The sequence below is a fragment of the Microcaecilia unicolor genome, chromosome 9, assembly GCF_901765095.1.
Source record: "Microcaecilia unicolor chromosome 9, aMicUni1.1, whole genome shotgun sequence".
Taxonomy (NCBI): Eukaryota; Metazoa; Chordata; class Amphibia; order Gymnophiona; family Siphonopidae; genus Microcaecilia; species Microcaecilia unicolor.
Genome location: NC_044039.1, coordinates 32941415 through 32963415, shown reverse-complemented (window position 1 = coordinate 32963415; position 22001 = coordinate 32941415). Strand labels below are relative to the sequence as shown.

At 45.5% G+C, this 22001-nt stretch overlaps 1 protein-coding gene across 2 annotated transcripts in view; it reads right to left on the bottom strand.

The window, feature by feature from the left end:
* Positions 1-22001, bottom strand: part of LOC115477910 (cystine/glutamate transporter-like) — a 59362-nt gene that overhangs the window by 6976 nt on the left and 30385 nt on the right. For both annotated transcript variants that reach the window (XM_030215041.1, XM_030215043.1), the window contains exons 6-11: positions 21467-21566; positions 18925-18969; positions 13858-13981; positions 5787-5890; positions 4432-4528; positions 2076-2225 (exon numbers count right to left, since the gene is read on the bottom strand). In XM_030215041.1, the coding sequence (XP_030070901.1) occupies positions 2076-2225; positions 4432-4528; positions 5787-5890; positions 13858-13981; positions 18925-18969; positions 21467-21566 (620 nt within the window). The remainder of the gene's footprint in view (positions 1-2075; positions 2226-4431; positions 4529-5786; positions 5891-13857; positions 13982-18924; positions 18970-21466; positions 21567-22001) is intronic.

Sequence of the window (22001 nt, the reverse complement as noted above, 5' to 3'; positions counted from 1 at the left end):
ATACATAGTGGTCAACGTCAAAATGCCAATAAGAGTAATGAAACTCACAGCACACAATGCTCAACATTAGCAGATCCTGTTCTAAAATTACTACCAGACCTCGAGATGTCCGAACCTGGCTATCTCAATTCCCATTTGTACATTCTTTCTAAACTCCACCTCATATTCACATGGAAGTCAATTGTATAAATTGGCATCTAGAGGTACTCCCCTCTTATGCATATCAAAGACACCTATTCAATAAGGTAGCACCTAAGTGCCTAACTAAAAAGGTGCATACACATGGGTGTGTCTCCCAGTTATGTGTGTAGTTTATAGGATAACTATCAATTATACACATCACTTGGTGCACTTAGGTATAGCAACTTACGCCTGTCATCGACATGGCATAAGAAGGTACACCTAAACATGGGCTCTCTGATGCCCACTTATGCTAGTATTCTATAACAGAATCTTGGCACCAGCACTGATGCACCTAAACTGAGGTGATAATATGTAAAACTGGTAAAAAAGGCCCGTTTCTGACACAAATGAAATGGGCGCTAGCAAGGTTTTCCTCGGAGTGTGTATGTTTGAGAGAGTGTATGTGAGAGTGACTGTGTGTGAGAGAGAGAGTGAATGTGCGAGTGTCTCTTGGTCTCATACACTCAGTCTCACAGAGAGTCTGTCTCACACACACTCTCTCGCACACACTGTATCTGTGTGAAACACACACTCTCTCTCTCTCACACTGTGTTTCACATACGCACTTGCACACACTCTCATTCTCACACACACACTTTCTCTCTCACAGGCACACTCGCACCCAGACTCAATCTCTCTCTTTCACACAGAGTCTGGGTGCAAGTGTACCTGTGAGAGAGAGAGAGTGTGTGTGTGAGAATGAGAGTGTGTGCAAGTGCGTATGTGAGACACAGTGTGAGAGAGAGAGAGAGAGTGTGTGTTTCACACAGATACAGTGTGTGCGAGAGAGAGAGAGTGTGTGTGAGACACAGACTATGAGACTGAGTGTATGAGACCAAGAGAGTATGTGAGTGACTGTGTGACACATAGAGAGTGAATGTGAGACAGTGTGTGAGAGTGAGAGAGAAAGACATTGACTGTGAGAGAGAGAGAGAGTGTGTGTGTGACAGAGATACCCCCCTCTCTCTCTGGTGTCTGAGCGTTACTGTTCAGGACGCTGAGCTCTGGCTGTGCTTCAAGGAACTGACCAATCCTATTTAATAGAATGCACTGCCAACATTCTGAAGCCGAGAAACCTCGTGTGATTGGTCACTTCTGCTTGTGACGAACCCGGAAGTACGTGATGTCAATTCAGGAGATGGATACAGAGAGCAAGAATACCTCAGCCATGCTGTCAGCTTCAGAATGTTGGAGGCGCGTTTTATTATATAGGATGGTTGCCATAGTAAAGAACCCTGTAGGACAGAGGAGGGGCTGCTTCTACACTGCATGTGAAAAAGGCAGGGAGTCGTGATGTTGGGGGCGAGCATATATAGAAATGTTGTTTCAGACTATCCCCCCCCCCCCCTCCCATCTACTTGGCCTCTTTTAGTTTCCCCTCCCCTGCTAAAGTGCTTAGATCTAAACCAGTAGTTCCCAACCCAGCCCTTGGTATATAATGAGCCAGTCTAATTCTCATAATGTTCACAATGAGCAGAGATGAGATAGATTTTCATTTAATGGAGCCTTGCAAGCAAATCTATCTCATGTTTGGTTCATTGTAGGTGTCCTGAAATTTCCACTGACTGGGTGTTTCCCAAGGACTGGATTGAGAACCATTGACCTAGACCAGGCTTCCCAAACTGTGAGTCAGAAGAACCCTAAATGAGGTCATAAAACCCACATTTGGGTCACGACCTGGGTGGGCTCTCTATAGATACATCACTATTCTGCACCTCTGGGAAGGTCACATGATTCTATTTGGTGCAATCATAGGGTCACATCCACAAATAGATAAGTACGTTCTGGTCTAGACCCATCACTGTACAAATGCTACAATGTTTCTCTGCAGAAACTCAGTTATTTGGCAGTTCTTTTGTAATTAGCAGGTCCATCTGTCCTTACTGAGTTACCTTAAATGGTCTGGGTAGTTCAGGGTGGCGGTAGCGATGGATAACAAGCCCAAGGGTTACCAATCCCATAAAAAACCAACGGGAGAAACTGTAGAAGTTCAGCAGCCCATAGATATCTCCCATAAACACCATCAAAAAGATTAGAGGCATCTGGAACAAACAAATTCAAATCTGAGTAAAAGGTATAACATCCAGAACTACCAGGCTCAATCTTCCACCATTTAGGGAGTCTTTTACTAAAGATTTACTGCAGGTTATCTGCTACAGGACTCATTTTATTCCTATGGGTCCTGCTGCAGATAGCATGTGCTAATCTTTAGTAAAAGATCTCCTTAGTTATAACTGTATTTTGGCTAGGTAATTGTTTCTAGACACAGGTTTTCTCCCCCATAACCAATCAGGAGGCTCTGAGGCTGATTTAAGCATTTTGCCAAGGGTAAAATGAACCTTCGAGGTGAACCAACGGACCTGAAAACAATCAACGAAACATCGAACTTCCGTAAATCTCTGAAGATGTATCTCTTCAACAAAGCCTACAAAGAGAACCCTTAGCTTAACTTTACTACTCCGCCAAACTACCTAGCTCAGAAAATCATCTTTCTATAACTATCTGCTTAGATCTCTCTCCCTATCTATAATCTTTTTGCATTACCCATTGTATTTGACATCCTGGAATGGTTACGCCATAACAGGTTAAGCCACATTGAGCCTGCAAATAGGTGGGATAATGTGGGATACAAATGCAATAAATAAATAAAAAAATAAATAAATATCACAAGCTAAGGAAACTGATTTACTAATTATTATGGCTTTCCAGATCCTTGTCTTGGTGCTTCTGTGTTTATGCATTTCTAGAAAATGAAGTCGTTTTTTTTCCCATTTTTATGGCTCTACATCAGTAACTTTAGCCCATAAAGTTCAATATTAAAAAGACAAATCTCATTACTATCCTTTCATGCACCTTTCTTAGGCAGGCAGGCAGGCACTGTGTAGCATCAGAATTTGAAGCCTGAAAATTAGCAGCTTCAAAGTTAGTTTCAAACATCTGCATGTTTAACAGTTTCCCCTCCCCTTCCATCCCCTCCCCTCGTGATCTAGTGGTTAGAGCACCACGCTTGACATCCAGGGGTGGCTGGTTCAAATCCCACTGCTGCTCCTTGTGATCTTGGGCAAGTCACTTAACCCTCCATTGCCACAGGTACAAACTTAGACTGTGGGCTCAACAGGGAAATATCCAGTGTACCTGAATGTAACTCACCTTGAGCTACTACTGAAAAAGGTGTGAGCAAAATCTAAATAAATAAGATTCTGGAATCTTAAAGAGTGACAAGATTCCATGCAGAATCTCAAAGAGTAGCAACATTCCATGTAGAACCTCAAAGAATAGCAAGATTCTGGAGTGGAGGAGTGGCTTAGTGGTTAGAGTACCAGTCTTGTAATCCAGAGGTGGCCAGTTCAAATCCCACTGCTGCTCCTTGTGATCTTGGGCAAGTCACTTAACCCTCCATTGCCTCAGATTGTGAGCCCTCCTGGGACAGAGAAATATCCAGAGTACCTGAATGTAACTCACCTTGAGCTACTACTGAAAAAGGTGTGAGCATACTCTAAATAAATATTGAACATTCTACATGGAATGTTGCTGTTATTGGTGATTCTACATGGAATGTTGCTGAGTGGAGGAGTGGCCTAGTGGTTAGAGCACCGGTCTTGCAATCCAGAGGTGGCCAGTTCAAATCCCACTGCTGCTCCTTGTGATCTTGGGCAAGTCACTTAACCCTCCATTGTCTCAGATACAAACTTAGATTGTGAGCTGTCCTGGGACAGAGAACTATCCAGAGTACCTGAATATAACTCACCTTGAGCTACTACTGAAAAGGTGTGAGTAAGATCTAAATTAAATAAATACAAATTTCTTGTCCCTTTCCATCACATCCCCTCACTCATGCTCCCATCATGGCTTGTTAGACAGGTTGGCACCTAAGTCTGCATTTCCTTTTCTGCTGCCTAGGCTACCGTCTTACTTTGTACTGTGCAGAACATCATCCTATTATGTGGTTCAAAGTATGAAAGTGGCCCCAGGCAGCAGAGGAGGAGGAAGTGGCCATGGCCTGAGGTACCACACTGCTGCTGTTTTCATCTTAACAAGCAGAGATCAGCACAAGGTGAGAGGAGGAAAAGAAAGAAGGATCACCACCCACATAATCACTCTGGCATCCAGTCCCCTGTGGCATTTCTAAACAGAATGAGGAATTTCATGATGAGGGGGACAGATTTTGTGGCCTTTCCTGCAGCCATAGAATTATGAGATACCAGGTGCCCTGGCTGCAGGTAAGGATTCGAGCAGTCTTTTTCTTACCATTAGTATGAGAGCTGGGAGAGGGGTTTGTCTTTGGATATGGATCATGGAGAAGAGTGAAGGCCACTGTCCCTCCCTCGAAGCTGCAAACAGCATCCTGTTGGAATGAGTAGAATGCATTCAAGAAAGTTAGAAGCCATTTCCCAGCACCGGATAGCTCTAGTGATCCAGTCAGGTCTGGAATAAGCTTTAGACAACAAAGGCAACTGTTTGGGGCACCAAAATTTGAAGGGACTTAATATCTGAGTGGAAGACTACTACTACTATAAATCACTTCTATAGCGCTACCAGTCGTACACAGCGCTTTACAATTGAACATGAAGAAAAGACAGTCCCTGCTCAAAAGAGCTTACAATCTAAATCAGGACAGACAGACAGACAGGACCAATAAGGATAAGGGTAGGACAGACAGAAGGACACATAGGGAAAGGGACTATTGAAGAGAGGAAGACAAGATAAAGGTTACGAGCAAGTGACAAGTTAGGAGTCAAAAGCAGCATCAAACAGGTAGGCCTTTAGCCCGGATTTGAAGGCGGCCAGGGATGGAGCTAGACATAATGGCTCAGGAAGCCTATTCCAGGCATAACGTGCAGTGAGACAAAAGGAACAGAGTCTGGAGTTAGCGATGGAGGAGAAGGAAGAGGTGTCTGATTCCATTTACCTCACGACCCTACTTGGAATAATGCTGCTTTAAAGGGCTACCACCATAGCACTTTGGCCATCTTTCTGTTGTCCACTCCTATGGTTTCCAAAATCTGGTCCTGGCTCCAACATCAGACTTACACTTTCCTATCACTTTCTTGTTCTCCACACACAACTAAAGCTAGAATGTAGCACATCCCAATCATAAGAGAACCATCTGGCTACAGTCACCACTTCATCTTCAATAAAGGAAATTATTGTTTCTAGGAGCACCATCATCCATGTGTCAACCCCACAAAAGCTAGATGAAAGGGAAGAGTCATTTCCAACTTTACTTTCCAGTAACATTATTCCTAAATGTTGTCCTTTTCTTTTTGCTAAAAATAGGAGAAAAAAATATATATATTCAGTCCTTTTGAAACCGATTTTTGAAATAATTTCCAACTTTGCCTAATGCAGGAGGTGATTCAATCATCTGGATTCCATCAAGGAGGGGGCAGAAGCATAAGCCATTTTACTGCCTTAGAGGAAAGAAATAGCTGCTAATGAGTCCTGAATATCCCTATCGGGGCCCCTAAATATTATATAGTTTCAACATGAGGTCACGTCTGGGACACTGCCAAATAATATTCAAGTCTAAAAATGGAGCAAGATCTGTGTCAGATTTTAGCATGAGAAGTCTATTAATAGAATAATGGGATTTTTCTCCTAACCTCGAAGATGCAAAGATTCCACCATTTAAGGCTCCAAAGCAAGACAGCGCAACCAGAATGGGAATCACAGAGGAAAACCCTTTGAGGGTTCGATCTGCAAAGCTCTAAAAGCAAACAAAGAATATATTTTATTGCTGTATTTTACATTCCTTAGATCCACTTTGACGGGATGTCACGCTCTAATAAATTTGTACAGATTTATTTATTTAACACGCTTACACCACTTTCCCCCAAAAGGTTTGCAAAGTGATTTACAAAAACATTAGAAAAAATAGAAAACAACGTAAAATTATCAAAAATAACATGCATACCAATTAAAAAGCTGAGCTTTACAATGTTCACTAAGATGTTCAAATCAAGTAGAAGAGCATTCTACAGTGCTGACCCAGTATGTGAAAAGCTCCATTACTTTCACCTCTTCTCTCCAGGTGGAGAATTAATTTCCCATCCTTTCTGTGCAGCTTTTACTACTGCTTGTACCATGCAAAGAATCCCAGTGATCACTGAGGGAATGTATGTCATACAAAGTAGAAAGACAAGCCAACAGACTGTGTTCTCAAAAACTCCCTCTATGACATATAGATATCAACTCCGCAGCTATTCACATACTCAGACACATTTTATGTTCAATCATTTTTATTGACAACATTACTTAACTGATACACCACAAGAACAGTACAATGATATAAACCGTAGAAAAGCAATGTTAATATAGCATATTTGTCAACCAGCAATACATGAACCATTTCTCTCCCCAACCCCACCCTCCCTACTGCCTTGGGACAGGCTGGATGTGCGACACATCCCCAACAAGGTCCACAACCTATTCCCATAATCTCCTGAGATGGATCCTGTGGGAACGACATACCATTTCAAACCGACAGCTTAGTATGTTGAAAGTAAAGAAGAAAACAAAGGTCTGAGAGAACCCATCTCAATGTCCGTGATGACACCCTACCACCCCCGTCTCCCCCCCCCCCCCACCCATTAATCCCCCCTTGCTCCACCCCAAGTAAGCTGCATCAGAAATTCAGAATATGACTTCTCCCTCTAGAGGGCAACGTCAACCATAGAGGTTCCCACTGCTCACGGAATCTTGTTACCGGGACGCTATCTAAAGAGTGAATGCTACACCTGTCCAATCTCATTTGTTGGATTAATTGTGCTCTCCAAAGGACGGGGGGGGGGGGGGGGGGGGGCCCTGGCCTGATATTCAAGATCTTAGAATAGTAGAGAGCAAAAGATGGCCAATTGCGCAAATTGTTTGAAACCTGCAGCGGGACTGCTGTGTAACTATATTTATTGAAGAGAAGCAAAGGGTCATACACCAGAGTACAGCCCCATAGTTGGTCCATTGAGCATAGAATGCCCCCCCCCCCCCCCCCCAGAATTGTTGGATGGGGACACAGCCAAAACATGTGCCCCAGGGTTGCCAAATCTCTCCTGCATTTGGGACAGGATCCATCACAGGATTCAATTACTCGAGATGCTCTTTTTGGTGACATGTACATTCTTAAAAGAAAACTGTACAGCCTCTCGCACTGTGGGACAGACAGTCACATCCAATACAGATTTCTTATGAATGCTTTGCATAGATTGGTTGTCATTGCACAACCCAGGTCCTCAGACCAGCAGCGGGCCAAGCGCACATAATCCAATTCTGTGGCAGTGTCCTTCAGTTGCGGGCAGGGGCGTAGCTATGGACCCAGGCCCACCCGATCTCAGCTCAGGCCCACCCAGTTTTACAGCAGCTGAACAGCCATAGCCTTAATTTCTGCCCAATCTGCTGTCGGCCCACTCAGCCACCTCCCGCCTGTTTTTCTCAGCAGTCGCACTCACTGGCAGCTCCTCCTTGGCTAGAAGCCAGACCACATGTAATCTCGCACAAAAGTCTTGCGGAGTTGTGGCCAGCGCCACGTACGCGCGCCAGCGCCATGCACGTGACCACACTGCCATCTCTCCCCCCCCCCCCAGCCTGGTCAGGGCCCACAGTGGGCAGTTGCGCAGAGCATGATGGTGCCACACCACACGCAGCGTCGCATGGGAAAGGTCACGGTCGCGGCTCCAAGTCCACCCTGTGCCCTGTCCTGCCGGCTGGGTCTATGATTTTCAGTCAGTTCTCTTGGGGAGTCAATCAATCACAGCAGCAGCAGCACTCCCCCGCGGCCCCACACAGCTACGGGAGCCAGGTAATAAATACATATGTAGTAAAAAAAAATTTAATGTGTCATGTATTAAATTGATTTGTGTTTGTACTCAAATACTTGCTGGTGGTGGTGGGCTTCTGGGTGGGGTAAGCACTTCACTGCCTAAAGCAAAAAAGGTATATTTAATCATTAAAATATACCTTTTTTGGCCCTAGGTAGTGAAGAGCCCACCCCCACCCAGAAGCCCACCACCAGCAAGCATTTTGATTACTCTTGTAACCAAAATGATGGCTCTGGTGGTGGGCTTCTGGGTGGGGTAGACTCATCACTGCCTAGAGCAAAAAAAAAAAAAAGTATATTTAATCATTAAATATATCTCTTTTGCCCTAGGCAGTGAAGAGCCCACCCCCACCCAGAAATTCACCAACAATAAATGTTAATAGTGCCCAGGTTAATTTTTAAAAAGTTGTCTATTTCTCATGTTGGTGGGTTTTTGGGTGGGGATGGTCTCTGCAGTGCCTAGATTAAAATGAAAAAAAAAGTGTAGGCGGTTTTCTGTGGCTGGACCGGTGCGGTGGAGGTGGGCTCTGCAGTGCCCAGAACATTAAAAAAGTCTTATATCTAATGCCATGGGGATGGGTAGGGAATGGAACAGGGCTGACGCTAGGCAACAGGGAGAGGTGGGGTGGTAGGATAGGGCTGATGCTTAGCTATGGGATGGATGGTGGGGAAGGGAAGGATTGATACTGGGCTACAGGGATGGATTGGGGGGGGTGGTAAGGTAGAGAAAGGAAGGGCTGATGCTAGGCTGCTGGGATGGATGGGGGGGTTGAGAAGGGAAGGTCTTTGTTTTATGTTTTTTGTAATATGTTTTAAAATTATGTGTGTTGAATTGTGATCTGCTTAGAATTGCAGATAGTGTGGCATAGAAATTTAGAAAATAAATTAAAAAAATTCTAATTTTTGGTCCTTTATTCTGTAATTGAAGAGGGTTGGTCTGTGGTCTGCATGTGACCGAGCAGGTGAGAGTTTCTGCTGGCATGTAGTTTGTATGGGGATCTATGAGTCTGACTTTTCTGGTTTTTCCAATGGGATGCGTATTGCTGTTGTGTATATTCACTGCTGCCTTTTTAAAGGTACTGTTATTGACAGTTTGCAATATAGGCTCTAAGAAGCCTCCTTGCAGGATTTAGTGTTACTTCACAAAGTACTGGCAGTGATGGGATTTTGTTATCATTATTTAGATGCTACCAGAATTTGAATACATTGTTATATGTCATTGCTGTAATTATAATGCAGGATCCTGTCATGTGCGTTGAGATGTTTGCCATTATTGTAGACTTACAGTGGTGGAAATAAGTATTTGATCCCTTGCTGATTTTGTAAGTTTGCCCACTGACAAAGACATGAGCAGCCCATAATTGAGGGTAGGTTATTAGTAACAGTGAGAGATAGCACATCACAAATTAAATCCGGAAAATCACATTGTGGAAAGTATATGAATTTATTTGCATTCTGCAGAGGGGAAATAAGTATTTAATCCCACTGGCAAACAGACCAGAATTATAGCTACGTCTTGCAAGGTTCCGCGTTAGGAGTTACGGATCAAGAAAGGGATCTGGGTGTCGTCGTCGATGATACGCTGAAACCTTCTGCTCAGTGTGCTGCTGCGGCTAGGAAAGCGAATAGAATGTTGGGTGTTATTAGGAAGGGTATGGAGTCCAGGTGTGCGGATGTTATAATGCCGTTGTATCGCTCCATGGTGCGACCGCACCTGGAGTATTGTGTTCAGTACTGGTCTCCGTATCTCAAAAAAGATATAGTAGAATTGGAAAAGGTACAGCGAAGGGCGACGAAAATGATAGTGGGGATGGGACGACTTTCCTATGAAGAGAGGCTGAGAAGGCTAGGGCTTTTCAGCTTGGAGAAGAGACGGCTGAGGGGAGATATGATAGAAGTGTATAAAATAATGAGTGGAATGGATCGGGTGGATGTGAAGCGACTGTTCACGCTATCCAAAAATACTAGGACTAGAGGGCATGAGTTGAAGCTACAGTGTGGTAAATTTAAAACGAATCGGAGAAAGTTTTTCTTCAGCCAACGTGTAATTAGACTCTGGAATTCGTTGCCGGAGAACGTGGTATGGGCGGTTAGCTTGACGGAGTTTAAAAAGGGGTTAGATAGATTCCTAAAGGACAAGTCCATAGACCGCTATTAAATGGACTTGGAAAAATTCCGCATTTTTAGGTATAACTTGTCTGGAATGTTTTTACGTTTGGGGAGCGTGCCAGGTGCCCTTGACCTGGATTGGCCACTGTCGGTGACAGGATGCTGGGCTAGATGGACCTTTGGTCTTTCCCAGTATGGCACTACTTATGTACTTATGTACTTATGTACCTAATACTTGGTGGCAAAACCCTTGTTGGCAAGCACAGCGGTCAGACGTCTTCTGTAGTTGATGATGAGGTTTGCACACATGTCAGGAGGAATTTTGGTCCACTCCTCTTTGCAGATCATCTCTAAATCATTAAGAGTTCTGGGCTGTCGCTTGGCAACTCGCAGCTTCAGCTCCCTCCATAAGTTTTCAATGGGATTAAGGTCTGGTGACTGGCTAGGCCACTCCATGACCCTAATGTGCTTCTTCCTGAGCCACTCCTTTGTTGCCTTGGCTGTATGTTTTGGGTCATTGTCGTGCTGGAAGACCCAGCCACGACCCATTTTTAAGGCCCTGGCGGAGGGAAGGAGGTTGTCACTCAGAATTGTACGGTACATGGCCCCATCCATTCTCCCATTGATGCGGTGAAGTAGTCCTGTGCCCTTAGCAGAGAAACACCCCCAAAACATAACATTTCCACCTCCATGCTTGACAGTGGGGACGGTGTTCTTTGGGTCATAGGCAGCATTTCTCTTCCTCCAAACACGGCGAGTTGAGTTCATGCCAAAGAGCTCAATTTTTGTCTCATCTGACCACAGCACCTTCTCCCAATCACTCTCGGCATTATCCAGGTGTTCACTGGCAAACTTCAGACGGGCCGTCACATGTGCCTTCCGGAGCAGGGGGACCTTGCGGGCACTGCAGGATTGCAATCCGTTATGTCGTAATGTGTTACCAATGGTTTTCGTGGTGACAGTGGTCCCAGCTGCCTTGAGATCATTGACAAGTTCCCCCCTTGTAGCTGTAGGCTGATTTCTAACCTTCCTCATGATCAAGGATTACCCACGAGGTGAGATTTTGCGTGGAGCCCCAGATCTTTGTCGATTGACAGTCATTTTGTACTTCTTCCATTTTTTTACTATGGCACCAACAGTTGTCTCCTTCTCGCCCAGCGTCTTACTGATGGTTTTGTAGCCCATTCCAGCCTTGTGCAGGTGTATGATCTTGTCCCTGACATCCTTAGACAGCTCCTTGCTCTTGGCCATTTTGTAGAGGTTAGAGTCTGACTGATTCACTGAGTCTGTGGACAGGTGTCTTTCATACAGGTGACCATTGCCGACAGCTGTCTGTCATGCAGATAACGAGTTGATTTGGAGCATCTACCTGGTCTGTAGGGGCCAGATCTCTTACTGGTTGGTGGGGGATCAAATACTTATTTCCCTCTGCAGAATGCAAATAAATTCATATACTTTCCACAATGTGATTTTCCGGATTTAATTTGTGATGTGCTATCTCTCACTGTTACCAATAACCTACCCTTCAATTATGGGCTGCTCATGTCTTTGTCAGTGGGCAAACTTACAAAATCAGCAAGGGATCAAATACTTATTTCCACCACTGTATGTCTGATCATGTTTGATATGGCATACTATATTTACAAATATTGGGGTTTTTTTTCATTAAGTATGTATGTGGTTTATATTGATGCAGGGCAGCTGTTGGGCAGCATTCTAAGGCATTATTTTGTAGTATCCCAAGAAACACTACTCATACCTATATACATAGTGCCCACCCAAAAAGTCAGGCCTGGCTATGCCACTGGTTGCTGGTGGTGGAATTTTAATGGTACAGATTGCTGAGCCCCCAAAGAGAACATTTCAGTCAATACATCAGCAACATCCTCTGTCAAGTCTGTCCAACGTAGGGTGGACATATAATGTCGCAGTTGTAGATAAGCAAACTGCTGACCCCCCTGTTATACCAAACTCCTCATAGAGTTCTTTAAGAGGCTTTAATTGCCTTTCCTCATTGATCACCTGAGCCAAATAAATTATTCCTTTTTCTGTCCAACGACTAAAGACACTTCTCCCTTGTCCCGGGGGGAAATCTGGTTTATTACAGATGGGAAGTAGGGGGGGGGGGGGGTAGTTTTTGCAGTGAAGTTATGCCTCAGACACATTTTAAATTCTGATACACCAAATGTAATTACATATATGTTCTCTTGTGGGAAATGTTCCTGATCTGTATAAAGCAGAATTTGCATAGATTTCCCCTTTCAGGTGAATTGTTCGTCTTTCTCTTGGAATTTGAGTGGCCTGTCTAGGAGGATGGGATGAGCCTAAGAGTCCTTGATATACCTACTGGTCTCTCTCCTATCCCCACTTTATATACAAACACAGACGCTACTTCACAACACACTTGATGAATACACTGAGTCACACCACTACATGTCAATCTTCGTTTGGGGTGTATGAGTCCTGACGTCCTGGTCTTTTGCCAACTCCTTGATGTTCACAGTTTTGTCTTTGCTTTTAAATACCCAAGAGAGGAAACCAAATACAAATGATGAATTTATCCAGTCATCCATCATGTGAATGAGTATCAGTACAAGTAATACAGGTGGGGCCAGCTTACTTGATGTGTGTGCTTTTTAAGGCCATTGGTTATACTAGAGCTTAGAAGTATATAAGATTGCTAGAGATAGGGTAAATACTTATCCATCAAACCTGTTTCATAAGCTACTTCATTTTCCAAGGAATCCTGGAATATGTTTTTCCACTTGTCTTTTGCGACCATTTTTATGCATTTTACTTCCAGACTCAAAGCAACAAAAGACGAACATTTTGGAAGGGAATGTAGATATAGCTTCTTTCCCCTTTTCTCCTGGAATGGACCTGATGTGTACCTACAGCAATCCCAATCAACTTTATGAAAATAAAAATAACCTATACCAGTGGCGTAGCCACAGGTGGGCTTGGGTGGGCGAGGGCCCACCCATTTATGGCTGAGGCCCACCCAACAGTAGCACATGTTTAGTGGTGACTGGTGGAAATCCCAAGCTCCACCAGCTGAAGATTGCCCCCTGATGGTAATGAAAACGCTACTCTCCACATCACCGGCACCTGCGCATGCTCAGTTTTCAGTGCATTCCTGCTGCCAAGGTGGAAAGAAGCGTTTTCCCACCAGCTGAGATTTTTTTTTTGGGGGGGGGGGGGGGGGGAAACACTTGGTGCCCACCCAATTCTTGCCTAGGCCCACCCAAAATCTGTTGTCTGGCTACGCCCCATACAAGTACACTGCCACACATCACACAGTCATCTACATACTTCAAGATAAATTTTCAATATGCTTCTCAATAGCAACAGTAAACACATCTTTTTAAGCCTGGACAGAATTCCCTTTGAGCACAAGCTAGTAGGATATATTGTGTCTGAGTATCAGTTTGCAAATGTAGCTAAAATGATCTGTGTTCCCTTACACATTTGTGACATGAAATGTAATTTCTACTACACAGAAGTTTAATCTAGAAGAAAACCTTCAAAACAGCCTTTCTTCACCCCAAATGGCTTCTTTTCTATGTAGCCAAATGAATAAACATTCTGAAAGTACTCACATATGTTTATGTGGCTAAAAATCCACTTATCTAGATATGCCTGACTTAGGTCGGTTATTCTATTTTTAACCACATACAAGGCCCCAAGTGTTTGAAAATTTACCTCTATAAATGCAAACACAGTTGCATATAAATCATTAATATACTCTGACTCACCACAGCTACAGCTTCTGATGCCAAGACTTCCTCTGCTGTCAGGATGGTGTAGTAGGAGATGTTGGTAAGAATGTAGCCTATGGTAACAGCAATCAAGGATACTATCACAGTTATTGGGATGGTCCTACAAAAGAAGAAAAAAGTCCTAGAAATGGAAAGAGCATCTTTTGTCCTGAATTTGCCAATGTAAGAGTATAGTTATCAACCTGGGCTACTGTTAAGATGTGTCATTTTGCCACAACTCATGCCATTTTAGCACAAGTCCCATTTTATGCAAGGAGACCTGGAGGGGCATAATGCAACGGCACCGGCCAAATAGCTGGCTGGCCATCTTCGGGGCCGGCGCCGTAAGTGGACAGAGCCAACCGTATTTTCGAAAAAGATGGCCGGATATCTTTTTCTTCGCTAATACGGTTGGGCCCGGCCAAATGACAGAGTTCGCCGAGTTTGAGATGGCCGGCATCGGTTTTCGGCCATAATGGAAAATAATGCCAGCCATCTCAAACCCGGCGAAACCCAAGGCATTTGGTCGTGGGAGGAGCCAGCATTTGTAGTGCACTGGCCCCCTCACATGCCAGGACACCAACCGGACACCCTAGGGGGCACTTCTAAAAAATAAAAATAGCTCCCAGGTGCATAGCTCCCTTCCCTTGGTTGTTTAGGCCCCCCAATCCCCCCCCCCAAAAAAAACATACTCCTCACAACTCTACACCATTACCATAGCCCTAAGGGGTGAAGGGGGGCACCTACATGTGGGTACAGTGGGTTTGGGGTGGGCTTTGGAGGGTTCCATTTACCACCACAAGTGTAACAGGTAGGGGGCGATGGGCCTGGGTCCACCTGTCTGAAGTGCACTGCACCCACTAAAAAACTGCTCCAGGGACCTGCATACTGCTGTCATGGAGCTGGGTATGACTTTTCAGGCTGGCATAGAGGCTGGCAAAAAAATGTTTTTTATTTTTTTGGGTTAGAGGGGGTTGGTGACCACTGGGGGAGTAAGGGGAGGTCATCCCCGATTCCCTCCGGTGGTCATTTGGTCAGTTGGGGCCCCTTTTTGAAGCTTGGTCGTGAAACAAAAAGGGATCAAGTAAAGCCGGCGAAATGCTTGTCAAGCCTGGCTTTTTTTTTCCCCATTATCAGGCGAAGCCGGCCATCTCGTGAGCACGCCCCCATCCCGCCTTCACTACCTTACCGACATGCCCCCTTGATGTTTCACCGGCTCCGCGACGGAAAGCAGTTGAACCCGGCGAAAATCGGCTTTCAATTATACCGATTTGGCTGGGTTCAGGAGATTGCCAGCCATCTCCTGATTTGTGTCAGAAGATGGCTGGCAATCACTTTTGAAAATGAGCTGGCTAGCTGCTACTAACTGGGATTAACAGTAAAACAACATGTCTTAATGGTGGTACATGTTGATAACTACCCCTTAATGAAAGAAAAGAGAAATGTCTCTAGAAATCAAAATCACTGTTATTCTATATAATAATTCTCACCTCCAACGTTCTAATGTGCCTGGGACTGTGGCTCCCTCGGAGGTGGTCTGCTAGGCAGTTTAGAATGCACTGACGTCAGTGATGTCACTGACAGCTGATTCCAAGGCAAGGGGAGGAGTAGGGAAACACACGGAGCGTGTTTCCCTACTCCTCCCCCTGCCTGGAAAACAGCTGTCAGTGACCCCCCCCCCCCCTCGGCACAACACCCAAGCCCCTGCCCTGCAAAACCGCGAGCCAGGCAGGGGGAGGAGTAGGGAAACGCGGAGCGTGTTTCCCTACTCCTCCCCCTGCCTACCAATCAGCTCTCAGTGCCCCCCCTCGGCGCAACACCCAAACCCCTACCCCCCCTCGACGCATCACCCAAGACCCTCTCCCTGGCGCATCACCAAAGCCCCTACCCCCCCCCCCCCCTCTCGGGTACATCAACTCCCTCACCACCCGCAGCCACCAATACTAACGCTGTCCGGCCGCTGCTGCTTCTCCTGTGGAGCAGCAGCGGCCGGTACAAAAAGAAAAAAACCAAAAAAAGATTTTAACCTGAAACGTGGCTCCGTAGACAGCCATCTGGCATTGGCTGTCGTCACTGCAGCCGCTCCTCCTCTCCCTCCACGTCACTGCCCCTGCAGGAAGACCTCGGAGGAGCGCAGCGACGTCAGAGGGGAGAGGAGGAATGGCTGCAGAGATGACAGCCAATGCCAGATGGCTGTCTACGGAGCCGTGTTTCAGGTTTAAAATCTTTTTTTGGCTTTTTTCTTTTTGTACCAGCCGCTGCCGCTCAACAGGAGATGCAGCAGCGGCCGGACAGCGTTAGTATTGGCGGCTGCGGGTGGAGAGGGGGTTGATGTACCCGGGGGGGTAGGGGCTTGGGTGATGCGCTGGGGGGGTAGGGGTTTGGGGGATGCGCCAAGGGGGGAGGGGAGGGTCGCTGGACATGGGTGGCTGGAGGGGGGCAGGGAGAGGGGAGGGTCACTGGACATGGGTGGCTGCAGGGGGAGAGGAGGGTCACTGGACATGGATGGCTGCGGGGGGGAGCAGGGAAGAGGGAGGTGGGGAGGGGGTCCTGAGACCAGATGGGTGGCCGCAGGGGAGGGCAGGGGAGACAGAAGGGACGCTGCAGGGGGAGCAGTGGGAGAGGAGGGTCGCTGGACATGGGTGGCTGCAGGGGGGCAGGGGAGAGAGGTGGGTCGCTGGACATGGGTGGCTACAGGGGGGGCAAGGGGAAAGGAGAGGAGGGTTGTTGGACATGGGTGGCTGCAGGGGGGCAGGGGACAGGAGGGTCACTGGACATGGGTAGCTGCAGGGGGAGAGGAGGGTTGCTGGACATGGGTGGCTGCAGGGGGGCAGGGGGAGAGGAGGGTCGCTGGACATGGGTGGCTGCAGGGGGGCAGGGGAGAGAGGTGGGTCGCTGGACATGGGTGGCTACAGGGGGGGCAAGGGGAAAGGAGAGGAGGGTCGTTGGACATGGGTGGCTGCAGAGGGGCAGGGGAGAGGAGGGTTGCTGGACATGAGTAGCTGCAGGGGGAGAGGAGGGTTGCTGGACATGGGTGGCTGCAGGGGGGGCAGGGGGAGAGGAGTCGCTGGACATGGGTGGCTGCAGGGTGAGCAGGGGAGAGAGGAGGGCCGCTGCACATGCATGGCTGCAGGGGCAGAAGAGGGTTGGTGGGGAGGGGGTCCTGAGACCAGATGGGTGGCTGCAGGGGGGGGCAGGGGAGATAGGAAGGACGCTGCGGGGGGGGGGGGGGATTACCTTGCTAGCGCCCGTTTCATTGCCTACTGAAACGGGCCTTTTATACTAGTATGTAATAAAAGTAAGCCAAGTAAAGGGCAGTCAAGCCATTGTGACATCACTATTGAGGTTGGCTCTTAGGCATTGGTAGAATGAAGTATTATGATATCATAATATCAGCTCTGTTATCCAAGACTGAAACTCTTCACACTAAGGGGCAAAGCTGTCAGTATAGGCTACCATTAAGGCAGGTAATTTTACCACTAACTCATGCTATCTTAGCACAGGTCCTATTTTATGCAATGAGAACTAGTTACTAATAACTGTGGTTAACAGTAAAATAACACATCTTAACGGTAGCCCACATTGATGACTTCCCCCCTCAGTGAAGAGGACTTTAAACTAGGTTTATCTGGGGATTGCACAGTTAAGCTGAACATGTAATAACTGAAAGGAAGTTTCAGGAGTGGAAGGAGGTATATAACAGTATTTTAGAAAGGATATTCAAATTGATTAATAAATGTCCAAGTCAGGACATCTGAAGTTCTGCCGACACAGAGCCTGTTCTAGAGTACATGGTGCAATGGACATTCATGTGCCAGTGACATGTAGCATGAACGTCCATTTTAGAAAAATAGATGCCTAAAATATCAGTAGGGCAACACAGGAACATAAATGGTCTGTGCCAACAAATGAACTCATATTATCAAATGGCAACATAGACTTTTATGTGCTGGAACACAAATGGTTGTCAGCCATTTTAGAAACGTAGACAGTGGTGTGCCGGAGCAGGCTCTCACAGGCTCGCAAGAGCCGGTTGTTAAATTTTTAAGAATTCTGGGAGCCGGTTGTTAAAGTAGGGCCTTCCATGGCTACTTTAACAACTGGCTCCCAAAATGTGGGCTTGGGCCCCCTGCTGAATTATCTTTTACTTTGCTGGTGGGGATGCTGAGCCCTGCCAGCCAAGTAAATAGACTACTGCTGCTCCCCGCTCCTTGTTTCCAGCTCTGGGCAGCAGGCTAGGACTTCTCGAGCATGTGAGAGAAGTTCCAGCATGCTGCTCAGAGCAAGACGTTGGGAGTGGTGGCAGTCCATTTATTGGCTGCCAGCAAAGGTATGCCTAATGTGCCCGTGCCCACACGAAGGGAGGGAGGAGAGAGAGGCAAGTGTTGCTCCCCCCCCGGCCACCCCTGGACCTTCCAACTGCAGAGCTGGCTACGTCCAGAGAAAGAGCCTGTTGTTAAAAATTTACCAGCACACCCCTGAACGTAGATGTCTACTTCTCCAAAAGCTGTCACAGAGCCCAGTATCCCTTGCCAGTTTCCCTTTCAGGAAGGACACCAACCACTGGGGTAAGAAGTAGATCACGTCCCCTAATCCCTCCAGTGCTGTGCTGCTCAATAGGAGCACTGTTCTGAAACCTGGACATCCCAGATAGCAGGTCTAACTCCTGACATCCATCATTTTTTTATATAGATGCTCATTCCCCTTCTGAAACAGAGAATAAATGTCTATTTTTGAACCGCTAGTCCTGCCCAACACATGCCCTGATCTTGCTCCTTTGCCATTAGGACTTTCTTCAGTTTCAAAATCCATAGCCTAGCTTTCTAAAATGAACTTCGATGTCTATGCATGATAGACATCTGAGTGCCGATTTATGGATGTCCAAAAAGCAAGTGGTGCTTCTAAAATAAACATCATAGAGTCTTGTTTTAGCAGATGGAGACATTGAAGCTGTAGTACACTTACAAGTACCAGAAGTAAATACCAGTATAATATAATATCATATGGAAAAATTCGTAGCTCCTTCAATGAATATGACTCTGAGCTGGTTTTGAACAGACTCACCTTTCAGGGTTTACAATCTCCTCTGTTACAAAGTTTACATAGAACCTGAAATGAGAAATGGGATTAATCAAGGCCTGGAACTGTGGGCCAAGGAATTAATCATTACAGCAGAAAAACAGAAGCCATACTGGTCAGCGGTGGGGTGAGAAGGATGACAGAGGGCTGAATCCTAGAAGAGAAGGTGGTGATTTAAGGCAGAGAGATGGGAAAGGGGCAGGGGTTATTTCTTGAGAATCAAAAAGGCGCAGAGGGACTCCCAGATCTTGGGTACTTTCAGAATTTGGTACCCTAGGCATGCACTTATGTTGTCTATGTCTAAATCTGGCCCTGAGGCCAGGTGGTATATGTCAGACTGTGGAGTAGGTGGGATGGAGGGTGTGTTGGAATGGAGCAGAAGAGGCACCATTGTGGGGGAGGGATAGGGGGAGACGATGGAGAGAAAGACACGGGGGAGGTTTTGTCTTCATTTCTGTTGGCTACACTGCACTTAAACAAAGGCTTAGTTCTCAATGGTGGCAGATGGGTACAGTAAATTCAATATAATGATTCAAGATTAGGGCAGCAATTCTAGAAATTGACACCTCATTTTAAGTTCTCGAAACTAAAATTAGTAAGAACTAAATTGCAAAAACGGAAGGTAAAAGCCTCAAAGAACTCCAGATGTTGCCATCCTTAGGAGCTAAAGCACTTTATCATAGACATAAAAACCTTCCTTTTGCTTTCACCTGTTCATTGAAAACTCAATATAAGGCTTTAAATATTTTTTTTAAAAAAGGTAACAACTCTGCTGTTGCAGTATTGATGTCATAGAACCTTCTTCAGAAATTCTCCATAATAAACCCATGGTCACGAGTTTTCCTTCCATTTTTGTAAGTTAGCTTCTATTGATATTGGTTTTGAGAACATATGTATTGATTAAGCTGGACATTATTTTCTTATGTTCTCACCCTAAATACTTAGTGTCAATTCTATAAGGGCCTAAGGGTGTGTCTAGCCATTATCTTAGTTCAAAGCCATATTGGTGCACCAAAATTAAGTGCACCTACTTAAGACAGGTCAATAGCTGGCATAAGTGGGTGTGCCTAAGTGACCATGCAATCAATGTATGATGGTATTCTGTAAGTGGCATATGTCAGTTGGTAGCAACCAAACCACAGAAGTGGAGAGAAGAACAATGTCCCACAAAGTCACAGGAACAGGAGAGTGGGAACAGAATCCGTTTGCGCTGAGAAGCCATCCTCTACACCATACCTAACAAAGCTCTTTTTAAAGACCACAACGTTTTTAAAGATTTACTTCTGAGGACTTTGTCCACAATCATTTGTTTTATACACGTTTACACTTCTATACTTTTAGTGCTGAACCATGGTATTGTGTTGAGTCTTCTTTTAATAAATTTCATTTCTATATTGAACATTCTTGGTCTGTTCCATGAAAAGCCCGATTCTGTTCGCACTCTCCTCCTGTTCATATGTCAGTTGGTGACACACCCATGCTTCATCTACGTGTTGACCCCCTGACCGTTGTATGCTAAATGATCTAGCCAATATTGACAGGTAAACACTACTATGCTATAAATAGAATTGCCTTTTTTGTCTTCAGACCCATTAAAGCAGGAGTCTTCAAATCTGGTCCTCAAGGTCCACAATCCAGCCTGGTTTTTAGAATTTCCACAATGAATATGTATGAGATCCATTTGCATTTACTGCTTCCATTGCATGCAAATAGATCCCATACATATTGACTGGGGGAAATCCTGAAAAGCAGGCTGGGTTGTGGACCCCGAGGACTGGATTTGAGGGCCCCTGCGGGAGGGGGGCCAGGGTGAAATCTGCGGGGGCCCAGGCCCCTGTGGCCCCACAAAGTTACGCCCCTGCTGTCAACATGGGATTAAGCTCTCATTCACCAAATCTCTCTGGTACATTGCTTAGAAGCTGGGCCTGTGGATGATCTCAGCGTGGAGGACTTTACCTCCCCTAAGGTGGACCAAAATAAGAGGTTTCATTTAACTTCCAGTGATTGAGATCTTCAAATAGCAATAGTAATGTTCAGAATTAAAATGCCAGTTGTCTGAGTGACCATCACCTCTGAATGCACAGAGAAGAAAGTACTTGGCAGAGTTTAAAAAGGGGTTAGATGGTTTCCTAAAGGACAAGTCCATAAACCGCTACTAAATGGACTTGGGAAAAATCCACAATTCCAGGAATAACATGTATAGAATGTTTGTACGTTTGGGAAGCTCGCCAGGTGCCCTTGGCCTGGATTGGCCGCTGTCGTGGACAGGATGCTGGGCTCGATGGACCCTTGGTCTTTTCCCAGTGTGGCATTACTTATGTACTTATGATCAGAGTTCCTAAGACTAAGTCTCTGAAGCTCTCTACACATTAAATATAAAAAATGAATGCCATCATTAGTTAGTTTTGCATGATAGGCAAGATGATCATATAGAAAATTTACTTCATTAGCATTGTGGGCTCCTAACGATATCTATCTCCAATAAGAAAGGATACAAACAGAGTGGGAACAAGATGGAGTAACTTACCAACCACCATAGGCAAACATCCCTGAGTAGAAAGCCAATGGAAGTCTGTCCAGAGACAACAAGCTGCTGTCAAAAGCATCCTGGAAATTTTCAATCTGACCTAAAGCAAAAGAGTAGAATATCCAAAACCGAAAGCTTACACACACCACCATCCACTGCTGTCAACATGCCAAGTTACACACAGCTGCAAATTTACAGAGCCAGCACAAGAATTTGATAACTGCAGGGTTTAGGAACCACATCCCCAGGTTGTACATTAGTTTTACACGGCTGACAATACCAAAAGGTCAAGGGCAGGAAGGAAATTCAGAGGCCTGTTAAACAAAAGGAAGTTGTACACTTGTTAGACAAAAGTCTGGAGATTTTCTTCTCAACAGGTTCTTTGTATAGCACTGAAAATCTGAGTATTTATAATTTTATTTATTTCTAATCTGCCTTTACCATGATAGGTTCAAAGAAGATTACAATATAAACTCAGTAACATATCATTTTAAACACATTCGTGTGTAGCTGCTGCCACTCACAAACGTGGTGA